The sequence below is a fragment of the Coregonus lavaretus genome (genome assembly GCF_964263955.1).
Source record: "Coregonus lavaretus genome assembly, chromosome: 2".
Taxonomy (NCBI): Eukaryota; Metazoa; Chordata; class Actinopteri; order Salmoniformes; family Salmonidae; genus Coregonus; species Coregonus lavaretus.
Window position 1 is genome coordinate 70,048,567 of NC_139989.1, and position 23,681 is coordinate 70,072,247.

The 23,681-nt window shown below is 49.7% G+C and overlaps 1 protein-coding gene across 2 annotated transcripts in view; it reads right to left on the reverse strand.

Annotated features, from left to right (window-relative positions):
- The window catches only part of smg1 (SMG1 nonsense mediated mRNA decay associated PI3K related kinase), a 97,477-nt gene that overhangs the window by 16,968 nt on the left and 56,828 nt on the right, over positions 1-23,681 (reverse strand). For both annotated transcript variants that reach the window (XM_084185977.1, XM_084185976.1), the window contains 5 exons: positions 7,163-7,389; positions 5,861-6,023; positions 4,032-4,221; positions 2,979-3,274; positions 2,650-2,859 (listed from right to left, as the gene is read on the reverse strand). In XM_084185977.1, the coding sequence (XP_084042103.1) occupies positions 2,650-2,859; positions 2,979-3,274; positions 4,032-4,221; positions 5,861-6,023; positions 7,163-7,389 (1,086 nt within the window). The remainder of the gene's footprint in view (positions 1-2,649; positions 2,860-2,978; positions 3,275-4,031; positions 4,222-5,860; positions 6,024-7,162; positions 7,390-23,681) is intronic.

Consider the following 23,681-nt stretch of genomic DNA (forward strand, 5'->3'; position numbering starts at 1 on the left):
GTGCCCTGAAAAGCGGCAGGCTTTTGCAAATATCAGCCTGACAAGAAACACAGTTGCAGACAGGACTTCCGATCTTTCAGTGGATTTGGACAGCCAGTTGAAGCAAAAAGTAAAGTCATTTATTGCGTTTTCGGTTGCAATTGATGAAAGCACGGACATTACAGATGTTGCACAACTGGCCATTTTCATCCGCGGAGTTGATGACACATTGACCGTCACCGAGGAGTTCGTGGAGTTGGTGCCGATGACAGATACGACAGCAGCTGATATTTTTACCGCACTCGTCGGCGCGCTGGACAGGGTCGGAGTGGACTTGTCCCGCGCTGTCAGCCTGGCTACAGATGGTGCGCCCTCAATGATTGGGAAAAAAGCAGGCGTTGTGACAAAGTTCAGAGAGAAAGTGCAATCTGCAAATGGAGGACGTGATTTTTTGACTTTTCACTGTATTTTGCACCAGGAGGCTTTGTGTTGCAAGTCATTAAAGATGGATAACGTCATGAAGGTGGTCATCCAAACTGTTAATTTCATCCGATCCAGAAGCCTGTATCACCGTCAGTTTGACAGCCTTCTCAGAGAGAAAGACCACATCTATGGCCTGCCATACCACACTGAGGTAAGATGGTTAAGCCGAGGTGCTGTGCTGAGGCGTTTCTTTGATTTACGAGAAGAAATTGAACAGTTCATGGAAGAAAAGGGCAAACCAGTGTTAGAATTTCATTCCGCAGAATGGATGCAGGACCTTGCATTTATGGTGGATGTTACAGAGCACCTGAATAACTTGAACAAACAGCTGCAAGGGCGCAACAAAGTTGTCACGCAGTATTATGACAGCATACGTTCTTTCAAGTTGAAGCTGTCATTGTGGGAGACGCAACTTGCCGGTGGTGATGCAGCTCACTTCCCCTGTCTGAAAAATGTGTGCGCGACCCAACATGTGGCAGACATGAAGCGGTTCAAAGATAAAATAACGGGACTGTTACGGGAGTTTGAGCAACGCTTTCAGATTTATGTTTATATGTTTTTATGTTGATGTGCTATTGTTTTTAATTGATTTTATTTTATTTGTATATTTAACCTATTCTTGACTCTGTGGTTCTTGCACTTGTTTGGGGAACAGGATTTCATTATTTTTATCTACATTTCTGCCTGAGAAATGACACCCTGATATAGTTATGTGATCTGTGATATACTTCTGTGAATCACTGAGGCATTGTGTGTTTGCGTGTTCTTTGTCCTCAGAACTTTCAAATAAGTTGAGGTGTTTTATGATTAATAGTGATGTTGTGCTTTTGGACACTGTCCTCAGGCTCCAGCTTTATGTTTATATGTTTTTATGTTGATGTGCTATTGTTTTTAATTGTTTTTATTTTATTTGTATATTTAACCTATTCTTGACTCTGTGGTTCTTGCACTTGTTTGGGGAACAGGATTTCATTCTTTTTATCTACATTTCTGCCTGAGAAATGACACCCTGATATAGTTCTGTGATCTGTGAAACAGTTCTGTTAATCACTGAGGCATTGTGTGTTTGTGTGTTCTTTTTCTTTAGAATTTTCAAATAAACTTGACGTGTTTTATGATTAATAGTGATGTTGTGCTTGTACTATTTTGGACACACTGTCCTCAGGCTCCAGCTTTATGTTGTATGTTGATCGTATTAAAACAAAGAAAACAATCTGAAGTTGTTGTTTTTAAGTTATATATACCATGATTTTTCCGGTCCGGCCCACTTGGGAATAGATTTTCCTCCATGTGGCCCCTGAGCTAAAATGAGTTTGACACCCCTGGTCTAGAATGTAATTGTATGCTGTAGTGTTAAGATTTCCCTTCACTGGAATTAAAGAACACCATTGCGCATGGTGTTCTTTAGCTTGTGTGCGGCTCCTCGGCCATGGAAACCCATTTCATGAAGCTCCCGACTAACAGTTATTGTGCTGACGTTGCTTCCAGAGGCAGTTTGGAACTCGGCAGTGAGTGTTGCAACCGAGGACAGACGATTTTTAGGCACTACACGCTTCAGCACTCTGCGGTCCCGTTCTGTGAGCTTGTGTGGCCTACCACTTTGTGGCTGAGCTGTTGTGTCTCCTAGAGGTTTCCACTTCACAATAACAGCACTTACTGTTGACCAGTGCAGCTCTAGAAGGGCAGAAATTTGATGAACTGACTTGTTGGAAAGGTGGCATCCTATGACGGTGCCACGTTGAAAATCACTGAGCTCTTCAGTACGGGCCATTCTACTGCCAATGTTTGTCTATGGAGATTGCATGGCTGTGTGCTAGATTTTATACACCTGTCAGCAACGGGTTGAAGGGGTGTCCACACACATTTATAGTGTAGCTATGACACGTTCCTACACAATTTCCTGATTTCTCAGACGGAACACTTAGAAGTTAAATAATGGGAAAATCTGTTATTTTACCCACTGATAGAACATAGGCTTTTACCAAATTGACAGGAGTTTCATGATTTTTATTTCTGGGAGTGGATTATCCCCACATACACACACACGCACACACACACACACACACACACACACGTGCACGCTGGGTCCTAGGACCTATCACGTCCTCATGCTGCCACTGGAATACACAAACATAGGACAGGGTTAACACACACACACACACACACACACACACACACTCCTCTCACCTGGAACATGGTGATGTGTAGCTGGGTGCGTTGCAGGGAGACCTTGGCAGCGTCGAGGCTGGCCTCCAAGCGTCTGAGTAGGTCCAGTTTCTTCCAGGCCGTGTCGTAGGATGACGCCAGCACCGTACCTCTGTTCAGTAGCAGCTGAGACAGACGCCCTGCACCCAGACCCTGCACCACCGTCTGCTTACACAACTCATCTAACGACACCTGGACAATTAACAATTTCACATTTTAGTTTAAATCAGGACAGAACAAAAATGTATGAAGACAATATAACATTTGATCAATCAAGTATATAGGTAACAGCACAGGGACCTCCTTCCTACCTTGCCGTCGGCTCCAAAGTCCTTGGCCTCCACCTGTGCTGTAAGGTCCAGACCCAGGGCAGACAGGGTGCTGCAGAGAGCCAGACCCAGGGTCTGGGTGGGAAGACCCATCAGCATCTGACGGACAAACTCTGCTGTGAACGCCTTGATGGGCCGTGTCATTTGCTCCTCGCTCACTACCACCGCCGCGCCCGACGATCCCCGGAACTTCCCCGGTAGACCTACACCCGCCGGAACCCCTAACGCTACAGGGCCGTTGGAGGGAGGCGGGTCCTCAGCCGCTGGGGGGCACGTACCTGGGGAGGGAGGGGGGAGAAGGAGAGGGTCAAACTCACTGTTTACAATGTTTGAGATACCATTTCATAGGGCAGCGAATTGTCAGGGACCTCACGATACGATATTATCATGATACGATATGTGTTGCGATTCTCACTATTCTATATGGATTGCTATCCGATAGTGATTTTATTGCGATTCGATGTTCCAAACATACTGCTCACTATGTGTCTGCTGCAGAGGGACAAGAGAGAGCCATGAGAAAGCAGGTTTTGGACATAGACATAGAAGTGCTGAAAACCAATAGGCTCTATTTAAAAAGATGGAGAACAAGCTATGAAGGAAACAATGGAGTTTTGATGCAGGTACAGCCAACTACAGCAAAAAATTATATTGCGACAGTCAAAACTGTCGCAATATAATATATTGTCAAAAATAATATCCTGATATGTAACTGTATGGATCACCCCCCATCACTAGCGCTCCAGATACCAACTTTACAGCATTGACCTCTACTGCTATTCTATATCTGTGTGACAGCACAACTTTCATAGCACAGAGCGAGAGACACAGAGAGAGAGAGAGAGAGAGAGAGAGAGACACAGAGAGAGAGAGAGAATGTTTGGTAATGTTTCACTTTTGTTTATTATCTATTTCACTTGCTTTGGCAATGTAAGCATACATACATAGTTTCCCATGCCAATAAAGCCCTTAAATTGAAACTGAACTGAGAGAGAGAGAGACAGACAGAGACTAGAAACCCATCAGGGTTCTCACCAGAGAGTGTCTGAGCGAAGGATCCACAGAGCCTGAAGAACTCCCTGATGGTCTGGAGCCTCTTGAGGAAGAAGATCTCTTCCAGAACATGTCTGTGAGGACCGCTGTGGAAGAAATGCACCTGGGCAGCCCGCGCCTCACGCATCACATCTACCTTCCGCCACGCCGGTGGCACCTCCATGGAAATCATCTAGAGAGAGGGGGGAGGAGAGAGAGGAGAGGGGAGGGAGAGGGGGGAGGAGGAGAGAGGGGAGGAGAGGAGAGAGAGAGAGAGAGAGAGAGAGAAGGGGAGGAGGAGAGGAGAGGAGAAGGGAGAGAGGGGAGGAGAAGGGAGAAGAAGAGAGAGAGGAGAGGAGAGGAGGGAGAGGGGAGGGGAGGAGAGAGAAGGAGGGGAGGAGAGAGAAGGAGGGGAAGGAGAAGAGGAGAGAGAGGGAGAGGAGAGAGAGAGGAGGAGAGAGGGGAGGGGATAGAGGAGAGGGAGGAGAGAGAGGAGAGAGAGGAGAGAGAGGGGAGGGGAGGAGAGAGAGGGGAGGGGAGGAGAGAGGGGGAGGGGGGAGAGAGGGAGGGGGGAGAGAGAGGGAGGGGAGGGGAGGAGAGAGAGGGAGGGGGGAGAGAGAGGGAGGGGGGAGAGAGGGGGAGGGGAGAGGAGAGAGGGGGAGGAGATAGGGGGAGGGGAGAGGAGAGAGGGGGAGGGGAGAGGAGAGAGGGGGAGGGGAGAGGAGAGAGGGAGGGGAGGAGAGGAGAGAGAGAGCGGGGGAGGAGAGGAGAGAAGGGGAGGAGAGGAGAGAGGGGGAGGAGAGAGAGGGGGAGGAGAGAGAGGGGGAGGAGAGAGGGGAGGAGAGAGAGGGAAGGAGAGAGAGGGAAGGAGAGAGAGGGAAGGAGAGAGAGGGAAGGAGAGAGAGGGAAGGAGAGGAGAGGAGAGAGGGGAGGGGAGGAGAGAGGGGAGGGGAGGGGAGAGAGGGGGGAGGAGAGAGAGGGGAGGAGAGAGAGGGGAGGAGAGAGAGGGGAGGAGAGAGGAGAGGAGAGGGGAGGGGAGGGGAGAGGAGAGAGAGGGAGGGGAGGAGAGACGGGAGGGGAGGAGAGACGGAAGGGGAGGAGAGACGGAAGGGGAGGAGAGACGGAAGGGGAGGAGAGACGGAAGGGGAGGAGAGACGGAAGGGGAGAGAGGGGAGGAGAGGGGAGAGAGGGGAGAGAGGGGAGAGGGGAGGAGAGGGAAGAGAGGAGAGGGAAGAGAGGGGAGGGAAGAGAGGGAAGAGAGGGGAGGGAAGAGAGGGAAGAGAGGGGAGGGAAGAGAGGGGAGGGAAGAGAGGGAAGAGAGGGGAGAGAGGGGAGAGAGGGGAGGAGAGGGAAGAGAGGGGAGGAGAGAGGGGAGGGGAGGAGAGAGGGGAGGGGAGGGGAGGGGAGGAGAGAGGGGAGGGGAGGGGAGGGGAGAGAGAGGGGAGGGGAGGGGAGGGTAGATAACAGATAATAGAAGTGGAAGAGGGGAGTGAGAAGAGAGGAAAGACGAGAGATAAGTGACATATAGACATGACAAACACATGGAATGTGGAGTGAAGAGGAATAACAAGATGGGACCAGAGACAAAGACGAGAGTTTAAGATGAAAGAGATTGAGCGCAAGAGTAAGAGCAAGAAAGAGAGAGGGTGAGACAGAGAGGAAAGCGACTGAGAAAGAGAGAGGGTGAGACAGAGAGGAAAGCGACTGAGAAAGAGAGGGTGAGACAGAGAGGAAAGAGATTGAGAAAGAGAGAGGGTGAGACAGAGAGGAAAGAGATTGAGAAAGAGAGAGGGTGAGACAGAGAGGAAAGAGATTGAGGAAGTGCGTGTTACCTTCTCTGTGAGCTGCCCGAAGGCAGTCTCGAGCTGAGCAAACATGCCATCGAAGGCCACCAGCAGCATCTGACCGGCAGACATCTTAGGAGAGTCCTGTCCTGCTGAGTCCACACTGCCCCCTGGAGGCTGCATCAGCTGAGAGTACTGGGCCCGCAACATCCTACAATAACATAACCAGTTAACACTAACCCTACTACCTGTGTCCCTGTCCTAACCTGGTGATGTGGAGGCAGTGTGTTTTCCTGTCCTAACCTGGTGATGTGGAGACAGTGTGTGTGTGTTCCTCTAGACAGTGTGTGTGTTCCTCTGTGTCCTAACCTGGTGATGTGGAGACAGTGTGTTTCCCTGTCCTAACTTGGTGATGTGGAGACAGTGTGTTCCCCTGTCCTAACCTGGTGATGTGGAGACAGTGTGTTCCCCTGTCCTAACCTGGTGATGTGGAGACAGTGTGTTCCCCTGTCCTAACCTGGTGATGTGGAGACAGTGTGTTCCCCTGTCCTAACCTGGTGATGTGGAGACACTGTTCCCCTGTCCTAACCTGGTGATGTGGAGACACTGTGTTCCCCTGTCCTAACCTGGTGATGTGGAGACACTGTGTTCCCCTGTCCTAACCTGGTGATGTGGAGACACTGTTCCCCTGTCCTAACCTGGTGATGTGGAGACACTGTTCCCCTGTCCTAACCTGGTGATGTGGAGGCAGTGTGTTTCCCTGTCCTAACCTGGTGATGTGGAGACAGTGTGTTCCCCTGTCCTAACCTGGTGATGTGGAGACAGTGTGTTCCCCTGTCCTAACCTGGTGATGTGGAGACACTGTTCCCCTGTCCTAACCTGGTGATGTGGAGACACTGTGTTCCCCTGTCCTAACCTGGTGATGTGGAGACACTGTGTTCCCCTGTCCTAACCTGGTGATGTGGAGACAGTGTTCCCCTGTCCTAACCTGGTGATGTGGAGACACTGTGTGCCCCTGTCCTAACCTGGTGATGTGGAGACACTGTTCCCCTGTCCTAACCTGGTGATGTGGAGACACTGTTCCCCTGTCCTAACCTGGTGATGTGGAGACAGTGTGTTCCCCTGTCCTAACCTGGTGATGTGGAGACACTGTGTACCCCTGTCCTAACCTGGTGATGTGGAGACAGTGTGTTCCCCTGTCCTAACCTGGTGATGTGGAGACACTGTTCCCCTGTCCTAACCTGGTGATGTGGAGACACTGTTCCCCTGTCCTAACCTGGTGATGTGGAGACAGTGTGTTCCCCTGTCCTAACCTGGTGATGTGGAGACAGTGTGTTCCCCTGTCCTAACCTGGTGATGTGGAGACACTGTGTTTCCGCCTCGTGCTCCAGGCCCATGGCGGCGCTGCGGAGGTGTGTGTGCAGGGCGTCGGCCAGCCCCTGCAGGGAGACCCCGTCTGCACATTGCTCCACTAAGAAGTCCAGCTCAGACAGCATGGTCTCTAGGGTCGCCTCTCCCTTCAACATGCAGCGCAGAGCCTCCGGGAAGATGATCTGACGGAAGTTAGTGTTCAACTCCTGGAGGGAGGAGAGAGAGATCAGCCATAAAGACAAATGGACAAGTAAAGGTGGGCAACGACATTCTGATACATTAGTGGTGGTGGGGGGAGAGAGAGAGAGAGATCAGCCATGTTCTGCAGGTTGTCCTCTAACCAGTGATGTAACAATATCTCCAGTTTCCATGTGGTTTCTGAGTTGTGGTGTATCAACAGTACATATCCTCCCTAATCGATGAGTGCCACTTGTCAAAAGTGCGTGTGCAGTTTATAAGGTGCTCGTTTAAAATAATCCAGGTAATATGATTACCATTGTTGCACAGGTCCTGTATGTAGAGATAGTACATTTTATGTTTAGGTTTTCAACATATCACAAACTGGTTCTGCATATTGGTTATTGATTTGGACACTTTAAAACAGTGTTTTGATATTGGTCTATTTATCAATATGTCTTGTCAACAGGAAGCAGCGACAGAATCATTTAACTTAAGTTTCAGAACTATAAAATGGAACTTTCAACATCATTTCCAATGGTATTGTACTTAAATCAGGTAAAAACTGCTGAATGAGTCCAAAGACGTGCTGTGATTGATTTATTTTGATGATATAGCAGAAATCACCAAAATGGGCCTGTCCTGCCTAACTTTAGCAATCAGGGCTTTCAATTATTATTATTAATTTTTTTAAAGACACAGGCCAGGAAACGTCAAACTTTGTTTCCCATTCACTTTTCCTATTGTAAACGAGGAGCTAGGGTGCATATAACATAACATGGAGAGAGAGAAGGAAATGCAGCTTTACCATCGGGGTGGACCCTTTCCACGCATACTAAAATCTTGGTACTTTTGGTGACTCTTACCCACATTTCCTACTCTATGAATATGACCATAGCGCATGATTTATGGCCTTTATGGGGGGGGGGGGGGGGGGGGGGATTCTTAATGTATTGCCAGCAGTAAGATTTGAGTTTGATTTCCAAAAAGAGAAGGACTGTAGTTTTCAAATGATGTGTTACTTTCTATTTTCTGATATTTTTTGGGAGGGGAGGGGAACCCCCAAACCCGGTACAGGTCCAAAACAACCACTCAGAGTTAACCAGGTAAAATTATGTTTTTAAACTAAATAAATGGAGCGAAAATTTGAGTGGTCGTTTTTTTCTCTCCTGTGAACGCTGAGAGATTTTTTGCGGAGCGGGGGAAAGGACGTTGAGGGGGATTTCTGACCGCTCAACTCCGCAGACACACACACACACACACACACACACACACACACACACACACACACACACACACCTCTATCCTCCACTACACACACACATCTCTATCCTCCACTACACACACACATCTCTATCCTCCACTACACACACACATCTCTATCCTCCACTACACACACACACACATCTCTATCCTCCACTACACACACACACCTCTATCCTCCACTACACACACACACCTCTATCCTCCACTACACACACACACCTCTATCCTCCACTACACACACACACACCTCTATCCTCCACTACACACACACACCTCTATCCTCCACTACACACACACACCTCTATCCTCCACTACACACACACACACACACCTCTATCCTCCACTACACACACACACCTCTATCCTCCACTACACACCTCTTTCCTCCACTACACACCTCTATCCTCCACTACACACCTCTATCCTCCACTACACACCTCTATCCTCCACTACACACCTCTATCCTCCACTACACACCTCTATCCTCCACTACACACCTCTATCCTCCACTACACACACACACCTCTATCCTCCACTACACACACACCTCTATCCTCCACTACACACACACCTCTATCCTCCACTACACACACACACCTCTATCCGCCACTACACACACACACCTCTATCCTCCACTACATACACACACACACCTCTATCCGCCACTACACACACACACACACACCTCTATCCTCCACTACACACACACACCTCTATCCGCCACTACACACACACACACACCTCTATCCTCCACTACACACACACACACACACACACCTCTATCCTTCACTACACACACACACCTCTATCCTCCACTACACACACACACCTCTATCCTCCACTACACACACACACACCTCTATCCACCACTACACACACACACACACACACCTCTATCCTCCACTACACACACACCTCTATCCTCCACTACACACACACCTCTATCCTCCACTACACACACACACACACACACACACCTCTATCCGCCACTACACCCCTATCCTCCACTACACACACACACACACACCTCTATCCTCCACTACACACACACACCTCTATCCTCCACTACACACACACACACACACACCTCTATCCGCCACTACACACACACACCTCTATCCTCCACTAGACACACCTCTATCCTCCACTACACACACACACCTCTATCCTCCACTACACACACACACACACACACACACCTCTATCCTCCACTACACACACACACACACACACCTCTATCCTCCACTACACACACACACACACACACACCTCTATCCTCCACTACACACACACACCTCTATCCTCCACTACACACACACACACACCTCTATCCTCCACTACACACCTCTATCCTCCACTACACACCTCTATCCTCCACTACACACACACACACACACACCTCTATCCTCCACTACACACACACACACCTCTATCCTCCACTACACACACACACACACCTCTATCCTCCACTACACACACACACCTCTATCCGCCACTACACACACACCTCTATCCTCCACTACACACACACACACACACACACACACACCTCTATCCTCCACTACACACACACACACACACACACACACACACACCTCTATCCGCCACTACACACACACCTCTATCCTCCACTACACACACACACACACACCTCTATCCTCCACTACACACACACACACACACCTCTATCCTCCACTACACCCACACACACCTCTATCCTTCACTACACACACCTCTATCCTCCACTACACACACACCCACCTCTATCCTCCACTACACACACACACCTCTATCCTCCACTACACACACACACCTATATCCACCACTACACACACACACACCTCTATCCTCCACTACACACACACACACACACACACCTCTATCCTCCACTACACACACACACCTCTATCCGCCACTACACACACACACACACACACACACCTCTATCCTCCACTACACACACACACACACACACACCTCTATCCTTCACTACACACACACACCTCTATCCTCCACTACACACACACCCACCTCTATCCTCCACTACACACACACACCTCTATCCTCCACTACACACACACACACTATATCCACCACTACACACACACACACCTCTATCCTCCACTACACACACACACACCTCTATCCTCCACTACACACACACCTCTATCCTCCACTACACACACACACACACACACACACCTCTATCCTCCACTACACACACACACCTCTATCCTCCACTACACACACACACACACACCTCTATCCTCCACTACACACACACACACCTCTATCCTCCACTACACACACACACACACACACACACACAAACACACACCTCTATCCTTCACTACACACACACACACACACCTCTATCCGCCACTACACAGACACACACACACACCTCTATCCGCCACTACACACACACCTCTATCCTCCACTACACACACACACACACACCTATCCTCCACTACACACACACCTCTATCCTCCACTACACACACACACACCTCTATCCTCCACTACACACACACACCTCTATCCTCCACTACACACACACACCTCTATCCTCCACTACACACACACACCTCTATCCTCCACTACACACACACACCTCTATCCTCCACTACACACACACACACACACACACACACACCTCTATCTGCCACTACACACACACACACACACCTCTATCCTCCACTACACACACACACCTCTATCCTCCACTACACACACACACCTCTATCCTCCACTACACACACACACCTCTATCCTCCACTACACACACACACACACCTCTATCCTCCACTACACACACACACACACACACACCTCTATCCTCCACTACACACACACACACACACACCTCTATCCTCCACTACACACACACCTCTATCCTCCACTACATACACACACACACCTCTATCCTTCACTACACACACACACACACCTCTATCCTCCACTACACACACACCCACCTCTATCCTCCACTACACACACACACCTCTATCCTCCACTACACACACACACCTATATCCACCACTACACACACACACACCTCTATCCTCCACTACACACACACACACACACACACCTCTATCCTCCACTACACACACACACCTCTATCCGCCACTACACACACACACACACACACACACACCTCTATCCTCCACTACACACACACACACACACACCTCTATCCTCACTACACACACACACCTCTATCCTCCACTACACACACACACCTCTATCCTCCACTACACACACACACACCTATATCCACCACTACACACACACACACCTCTATCCTCCACTACACACACACACACCTCTATCCTCCACTACACACACACCTCTATCCTCCACTACACACACACACACACACACACACCTCTATCCTCCACTACACACACACACCTCTATCCTCCACTACACACACACACACACACCTCTATCCTCCACTACACACACACACACCTCTATCCTCCACTACACACACACACACACACACACACAAACACACCTCTATCCTCACTACACACACACACACACCTCTATCCGCCACTACACAGACACACACACCTCTATCCGCCACTACACACACACCTCTATCCTCCACTACACACACACACACACACCTCTATCCTCCACTACACACACACCTCTATCCTCCACTACACACACACACACCTCTATCCTCCACTACACACACACACCTCTATCCTCCACTACACACACACACCTCTATCCTCCACTACACACACACACCTCTATCCTCCACTACACACACACACCTCTATCCTCCACTACACACACACACACACACACACACACACCTCTATCTGCCACTACACACACACACACACACCTCTATCCTCCACTACACACACACACCTCTATCCTCCACTACACACACACACCTCTATCCTCCACTACACACACACCTCTATCCTCCACTACACACACACACACACCTCTATCCTCCACTACACACACACACACACACACACCTCTATCCTCCACTACACACACACACACACACACCTCTATCCTCCACTACACACACACCTCTATCCTCCACTACATACACACACACCTCTATCCTCCACTACACACACACACACACCTCTATCCTCCACTACACACACACACACACACCTCTATCCTCCACTACACACACACCTCTATCACACACACACACACACCTCTATCCTCCACTACACACACACCTCTATCCTCCACTTCACACACACACCTCTATCCTCCACTACACACACACACCTCTATCCTCCACTACACACACACACACCTCTATCCTCCACTACACACACACCTCTATCCACCACTACACACACACCTCTATCCACCACTACACACACACACCTCTATCCACCACTACACACACACACACACACACACACACCTCTATCCTCCACTACACACACACCTCTATCCTCCACTACACACACACACACACACACCTCTATCCTCCACTACACACACACACACACACACACCCACCTCTATCCTCCACTACACACACACACACCTCTATCCTCCACTACACACACACACACACACACACACACCTCTATCCTCCACTACACACACACACACACCTCTCTATCCTCCACTACACACACACACACCTCTATCCTCCACTACACACACACACACCTCTATCCTCCACTACACACACACACACACACACCTCTATCCGCCACTACACACACACACACACACTTCTATCCGCCACTACACACACACACACATACCTCTATCCGCCACTACACACACACACCTCTATCCTCCACTACACACACACACACCTCTATCCTCCACTACACACACACACCTCTATCCTCCACTACACACACACCTCTATCCTCCACTACACACACACCTCTATCCTCCACTACACACACACCTCTATCCTCCACTACACACACACACACACACACACACCTCTATCCTCACTACACACACACACACACACACACCTCTATCCGCCACTACACACACACACACACACACACACACACCTCTATCCGCCACTACACACACACCTCTATCCTCCACTACACACCACACACACACCTCTATCCTCCACTACACACACACACACACCTCTATCCTCCACTACACACACACACACCTCTATCCTCCACTACACACACACACCTCTATCCTCCACTACACACACACACCTCTATCCTCCACTACACACACACACACCTCTATCCTCCACTACACACACACACCTCTATCCTCCACTACACACACACACCTCTATCCTCCACTACACACACACACACACACACACACCTCTATCCTCCACTACACACACACACACACACCTCTATCCTCCACTACACACACACACACCTCTATCCTCCACTACATACACACACACCTCTATCCTCCACTACACACACACACCTCTATCCTCCACTACACACACACACCTCTATCCTCCACTACACACACACACACACCTCTATCCTCCACTACACACACACACACACACCTCTATCCTCACTACACACACACACACCTCTATCCTCCACTACACACACACACCTCTATCCTCCACTACACACACACACCTCTATCCTCCACTACACACACACACCTCTATCCTCCACTACACACACACACACACACACACACACACACACCTCTATCCGCCACTACACACACACCCTCTATCCTCCACTACACACACACACACACACCTCTATCCTCCACTACACACACACACACACCTCTATCCTCCACTACACACACACACACCTCTATCCTCCACTACACACACACACCTCTATCCTCCACTACACACACACACCTCTATCCTCCACTACACACACACACCTCTATCCTCCACTACACACACACACCTCTATCCTCCACTACACACACACACCTCTATCCTCCACTACACACACACACACACACACACACCTCTATCCTCCACTACACACACACACACACACCTCTATCCTCCACTACACACACACACACCTCTATCCTCCACTACAACACACACCCCTCTATCCTCCACTACACACACACACCTCTATCCTCCACTACACACACACACCTCTATCCTCCACTACACACACACACACACCTCTATCCTCCACTACACACACACACACACACCTCTATCCTTCACTACACACACACACACCTCTATCCTCCACTACACACACACACCTCTATCCTCCACTACACACACACACCTCTATCAGCCACTACACACACACACACACACCTCTATCCTCCACTACACACACACACCTCTATCCTCCACTACACACACAAACCTCTATCCTCCACTACACACACACACCTCTATCCTCCACTACACACACACACCTCTATCCTCCACTACACACACACACACCTCTATCCTCCACTACACACACACACCTCTATCCTCCACTACACACACACCTCTATCCTCCACTACACACACACACACACACACCTCTATCCTCCACTACACACACACACACACACCTCTATCCTCCACTACACACACACCTCTATCCTCCACTACATACACACCTCTATCCTCCACTACACACACACACACACCTCTATCCTCCACTACACACACACACACACCTCTATCCTCCACTACACACACACCTCTATCACACACACACACACACCTCTATCCTCCACTACACACACACCTCTATCCTCCACTTCACACACACACCTCTATCCTCCACTACACACACACACCTCTATCCTCCACTACACACACACACACCTCTATCCTCCACTACACACACACACCTCTATCCACCACTACACACACACCTCTATCCACCACTACACACACACACACACACACACCTCTATCCACCACTACACACACACACACCTCTATCCTCCACTACACACACACAGACACCTCTATCCTCCACTACACACACACCTCTATCCTCCACTACACACACACACACACACACCTCTATCCTCCACTACACACACACACACACACACACACCCACCTCTATCCTCCACTACACACACACACACACCTCTATCCTCCACTACACACACACACACACACACACACCTCTATCCTCCACTACACACACACACACACACACACACACACCTCTATCCTCCACTCCACTACACACACACACACACACACCTCTCTATCCTCCACTACACACACACACACACCTCTATCCTCCACTACACACACACACCTCTATCCGCCACTACACACACACACACACACACACTTCTATCCGCCACTACACACACACACACATACCTCTATCCGCCACTACACACACACACACACCTCTATCCTCCACTACACACACACACACCTCTATCCTCCACTACACACACACACCTCTATCCTCCACTACACACACACCTCTATCCTCCACTACACACACACCTCTATCCTCCACTACACACACACACACCCTCTATCCTCCACTACACACACACACCTCTATCCTCCACTACACACACACACACCTCTATCCTCCACTACACACACACACACCTCTATCCTCCACTACACACACACACACACACACACACCTCTATCCTCCACTACACACACAAACACCTCTATCCTCCACTACACACACACCTCTATCCTCCACTACACACACACACCTCTATCCTCCACTACACACACACACCTCTATCCTCCACTACACACACACACCTCTATCCTCCACTACACACACACACACCTCTATCCTCCACTACACACACACACACACACCTCTATCCTCCACTACACACACACACACCTCTATCCTCCACTACACACACACACACACCTCTATCCTCCACTACACACACACACACACCTCTATCCTCCACTACACACACACACACCTCTATCCTCCACTACACACACACCTCTATCCTCCACTACACACACACACACACACCTCTATCCTCCACTACACACACACACACACACCTCTATCCTCCACTACACACACACACACACACACACCTCTATCCTCCACTACACACACACCCACCTCTATCCTCCACTACACACACACCCTCTATCCACCACTACACACACACACACACACCTCTATCCTCCACTACACACACACACACACCTCTATCCTCCACTACACACACACACACACATACACCTCTATCCTCCACTACACACACACACACACACACACCTCTATCCTCCACTACACACACACACCTCTATCCTCCACTACACACACACACACACAAACACACACCTCTATCCTTCACTACACACACACACACACCTCTATCCGCCACTACACAGACACACACACACACCTCTATCCGCCACTACACACACACACCTCTATCCTCCACTACACACACACACACACACCTCTATCCTCCACTACACACACACACACATCTCTATCCTCCACTACACACACACACCTCTATCCTCCACTACACACACACACCTCTATCCTCCACTACACACACACACCTCTATCCTCCACTACACACACACACCTCTATCCTCCACTACACACACACACACACACACACACACCTCTATCCGCTACACACACACACACACACCTCTATCCTCCACTACACACACACACCTCTATCCTCCACTACACACACACACCTCTATCCTCCACTACACACACACACCTCTATCCTCCACTACACACACACACACCTCTATCCTCCACTACACACACACACACCTCTATCCTCCACTACACACACACACACACCTCTATCCTCCACTACACACACACACACACACCTCTATCCTCCACTACACACACACCTCTATCCTCCACTACACACACACACCTCTATCAGCCACTACACACACACACACACACACCTCTATCCTCCACTACACACACACACCTCTATCCTCCACTACACACACACACCTCTATCCTCCACTACACACACACACCTCTATCCTCCACTACACACACACACCTCTATCCTCCACTACACACACACACCTCTATCCTCCACTACACACACACACCTCTATCCTCCACTACACACACACCTCTATCCTCCACTACACAAACCACACACACACACACACCTCTATCCTCCACTACACACACACACACACACCTCTATCCTCCACTACACACACACCTCTATCCTCCACTACATACACACACCTCTATCCTCCACTACACACACACACACACCTCTATCCTCCACTACACACACACACACCTCTATCCTCCACTACACACACACCTCTATCACACACACACACACACCTCTATCCTCCACTACACACACACCTCTATCCTCCACTTCACACACACACCTCTATCCTCCACTACACACACACACCTCTATCCTCCACTACACACACACACACCTCTATCCTCCACTACACACACACACCTCTATCCACCACTACACACACACCTCTATCCACCACTACACACACACACACACACACACACCTCTATCCACCTACACACACACACACACACACCTCTATCCTCCACTACACACACACAGACACCTCTATCCTCCACTACACACACACCTCTATCCTCCACTACACACACACACACACACACCTCTATCCTCCACTACACACACACACACACACACCCACCTCTATCCTCCACTACACACACACACACCTCTATCCTCCACTACACACACACACACACACACACACCTCTATCCTCCACTACACACACACACACACACACACACACACCTCTCTATCCTCCACTACACACACACACACCTCTATCCTCCACTACACACACACACACCTCTATCCTCCACTACACACACACACACACACACACCTCTATCCGCCACTACACACACACACACACACTTCTATCCGCCACTACACACACACACACATACCTCTATCCGCCACTACACACACACCTCTATCCTCCACTACACACACACACCTCTATCCTCCACTACACACACACACCTCTATCCTCCACTAACACACACACACCTCTATCCACTACACACACACCTCTATCCTCCACTACACACACACCTCTATCCTCCACTACACACACACCTCTATCCTCCACTACACACACACACACACACACAACCTCTATCCTCACTACACACACACACACACACACACCATCCGCCACTACACACACACACACACACACCTCTATCCGCCACTACACACACACCTCTATCCTCCACTACACACACACACACACACCTCTATCCTCCACTACACACACACACACACCTCTATCCTCCACTACACACACACACACCTCTATCCTCCACTACACACACACACCTCTATCCTCCACTACACACACACACCTCTATCCTCCACTACACACACACACCTCTATCCTCCACTACACACACACACCTCTATCCTCCACTACACACACACACACACACACACCTCTATCCTCCACTACACACACACCTCTATCCTCCACTACATACACACACACCTCTATCCTCCACTACACACACACACCTCTATCCTCCACTACACACACACACACCTCTATCCTCCACTACACACACACACACACCTCTATCCTCCACTACACACACACACACACACACCTCTATCCTTCACTACACACACACACCTCTATCCTCCACTACACACACACACCTCTATCCTCCACTACACACACACACCTCTATCCTCCACTACACACACACACACCTCTATCCTCCACTACACACACACACCTCTATCCTCCACTACACACACACACACCTCTATCCTCCACTACACACACACACACACACACCTCTATCCTCCACTACATACACACACACACACACCTCTATCCTCCACTACACACACACCTCTATCCTCCACTACACACACACACACACACCTCTATCCTCCACTACACACACACACCTCTATCCTCCACTACACACACACACCTCTATCCTCCACTACACACACACACCTCTATCCTCCACTACACACACACACATCTCTATCCTCCACTACACACACACACACACACCTCTATCCTCCACTACACACACACACCTCTATCCTCCACTACACACACACACCTCTATCCTCCACTACACACACACACACCTCTATCCTCCACTACACACACACACACCTCTATCCTCCACTACACACACACCTCTATCCTCCACTACACACACACCTCTATCCTCCACTACACACACACACCTCTATCCTCCACTACACACACACACACACCTCTATCCTCCACTACACACACACACACACCTCTATCCTCCACTACACACACACCTCTATCACACACACACACACACCTCTATCCTCCACTACACACACACCTCTATCCTCCACTTCACACACACACCTCTATCCTCCACTACACACACACACCTCTATCCTCCACTACACACACACACACCTCTATCCTCCACTACACACCTATCACCACTACACACACACCTCTATCCACCACTACACACACACACACACACCTCTATCCTCCACTACACACACACACACACACACCTCTATCCTCCACTACACACACACACCTCTATCCTCCACTACACACACACACACACCTCTATCCTCCACTACACACACACACACACACACACCTCTATCCTCCACTCACTACACACACACACACACACACCTCTCTATCCTCCACTACACACACACACCTCTATCCTCCACTACACACACACACACACACCTCTATCCGCCACTACACACACACACACACACACACACACTTCTATCCGCCACTACACACACACACAACCTCTATCCGCCACTACACACACACACACACCTCTATCCTCCACTACACACACACACCTCTATCCTCCACTACACACACACACCTCTATCCTCCACTACACACACACACCTCTATCCTCCACTACACACACACCTCTATCCTCCACTACACACACACCTCTATCCTCCACTACACACACACACACCCTCTATCCTCCACTACACACACACACACCTCTATCCTCCACTACACACACACCTCTATCCTCCACTACACACACACACACCTCTATCCTCCACTACACACACACACACACACACCTCTATCCTCCACTACACACACACACACCTCTATCCTCCACTACACACACACCTCTATCCTCCACTACACACACACACCTCTATCCTCCACTACACACACACACACCTCTATCCTCCACTACACACACACACACCTCTATCCTCCACTACACACACACACACCTCTATCCTCCACTACACACACACACACCTCTATCCTCCACTACACACACACACCTCTATCCTCCACTACACACACACACCTCTATCCTCCACTACACACACACACACCTCTATCCTCCACTACACACACACACACACCTCTATCCTCCACTACACACACACACCTCTATCCTCCACTACACACACACACACCTCTATCCTCCACTACACACACACCTCTATCCTCCACTACACACCACACACACACACCTCTATCCTCCACTACACACACACACACACACACACCTCTATCCTCCACTACACACACACACACACACACACACCTCTATCCTCCACTACACACACACACACCTCTATCCTCCACTACACACACACCTCTATCCACCACTACACACACACACACCTCTATCCTCCACTACACACACACACACACACACACACACACACCTCTATCCTCCACTACACACACACACACACACACACCTCTATCCTCCACTACACACACACACACACACACACCTCTATCCTCCACTACACACACACACACACACACCTCTATCCTCCACTACACACACACACACCTCTATCCTCCACTACACACACACACACACACCTCTATCCTCCACTACACACACACACCTCTATCCTCCACTACACACACACACCTCTATCCTCCACTACACACCTCTATCCTCCACTACACACACACACACACCTCTATCCTCCACTACACACACACACACACCTCTATCCTCCACTACACACACACACACACACACACCTCTATCCTCCACTACACACACACACACACACACACACCTCTATCCTCCACTACACACACACACACACACACACACCTCTATCCACCACTACACACACACACCTCTATCCTCCACTACACACACACACACACCTCTATCCTCCACTACACACACACACACCTCTATCCTCCACTACACACACACCTCTATCCTCCACTACACACACACACACACCTCTATCCTCCACTACACACACACACACACCTCTATCCTCCACTACACACACACACCTCTATCCTCCACTACACACACACACCTCTATCCTCCACTACACACACACACCTCTATCCTCCACTACACACACACCTCTATCCTCCACTACACACACACACACCTCTATCCTCCACTACACACACACACACACACACCTCTATCCTCCACTACACACACACACACACCTCTATCCTCCACTACACACACACCTCTATCCTCCACTACACACACACACACACACACACACCTCTATCCTCCACTACACACACACACACACACACACACACCTCTATCCTCCACTACACACACACACACCTCTATCCTCCACTACACACACACACACACACCTCTATCCTCCACTACACACACACACACCTCTATCCTCCACTACACACACACACACACACTCTATCCGCCACTACACACACACACACACCTCTATCCGCCACTACACACACACACACCTCTATCCTCCACTACACACACACCCACCTCTATCCTCCACTACACACACACACACACCTCTATCCTCCACTACACACACACACACCTCTATCCTCCACTACACACACACCTCTATCCTCCACTACACACACACACACCTCTATCCACCACTACACACACACACCTCTATCCTCCACTACACACACACCTCTATCCTCCACTACACACACACACACACACCTCTATCCTCCACTACACACACACACACACACCTCTATCCTCCACTACACACACACACCTCTATCCTCCACTACACACACACACACACCTCTATCCTCCACTACACACACACACACACCTCTATCCTCCACTACACACACACACCTCTATCCTCACTACACACACCTCTATCCTCCACTACACACACACACACACACCTCTATCCTCCACTACACACACACACACACCTCTATCCTCCACTACACACACACCTCTATCCTCCACTACACACACCTCTATCTCTACACACACACACACACCTCTATCCTCCACTACACACACACACCTCTATCCTCCACTACACACACACACACACCTCTATCCTCCACTACACACACACACCTCTATCCTCCACTACACACACACACCTCTATCCTCCACTACACACACACACCTCTATCCTCCACTACACACACACACCTCTATCCTCCACTACACAGACACCTCTATCCACCACTACACCACACACACACACACACACCTCTATCCTCCACTACACACACACACACACACACACTCACCTCTTCCACTACACACACACACACACCTCTATCCTCCACTACACACACACACACACCTCTATCCTCCACTACACACACACACACCTCTATCCTCCACTACACACACACCTCTATCCTCCACTACACACACACACCTCTATCCTCCACTACACACACACACCTCTATCCTCCACTACACACACACACCTCTATCCTCCACTACACACACACACCTCTATCCTCCACTACACACACACACCTCTATCCTCCACTACACACACACACCTCTATCCTCCACTACACACACACACCTCTATCCTCCACTACACACACACACCTCTATCCTCCACTACACACACACACCTCTATCCTCACTACACACACACACCTCTATCACACACACACACACACACACACCTCTATCCTCCACTACACACACACACACACACACCTCTATCCTCCACTACACACACACCTCTATCCTCCACTACACACACACACACCTCTATCCTCCACTACACACACACACCTATATCCACCACTACACACACACACAAACACACCTC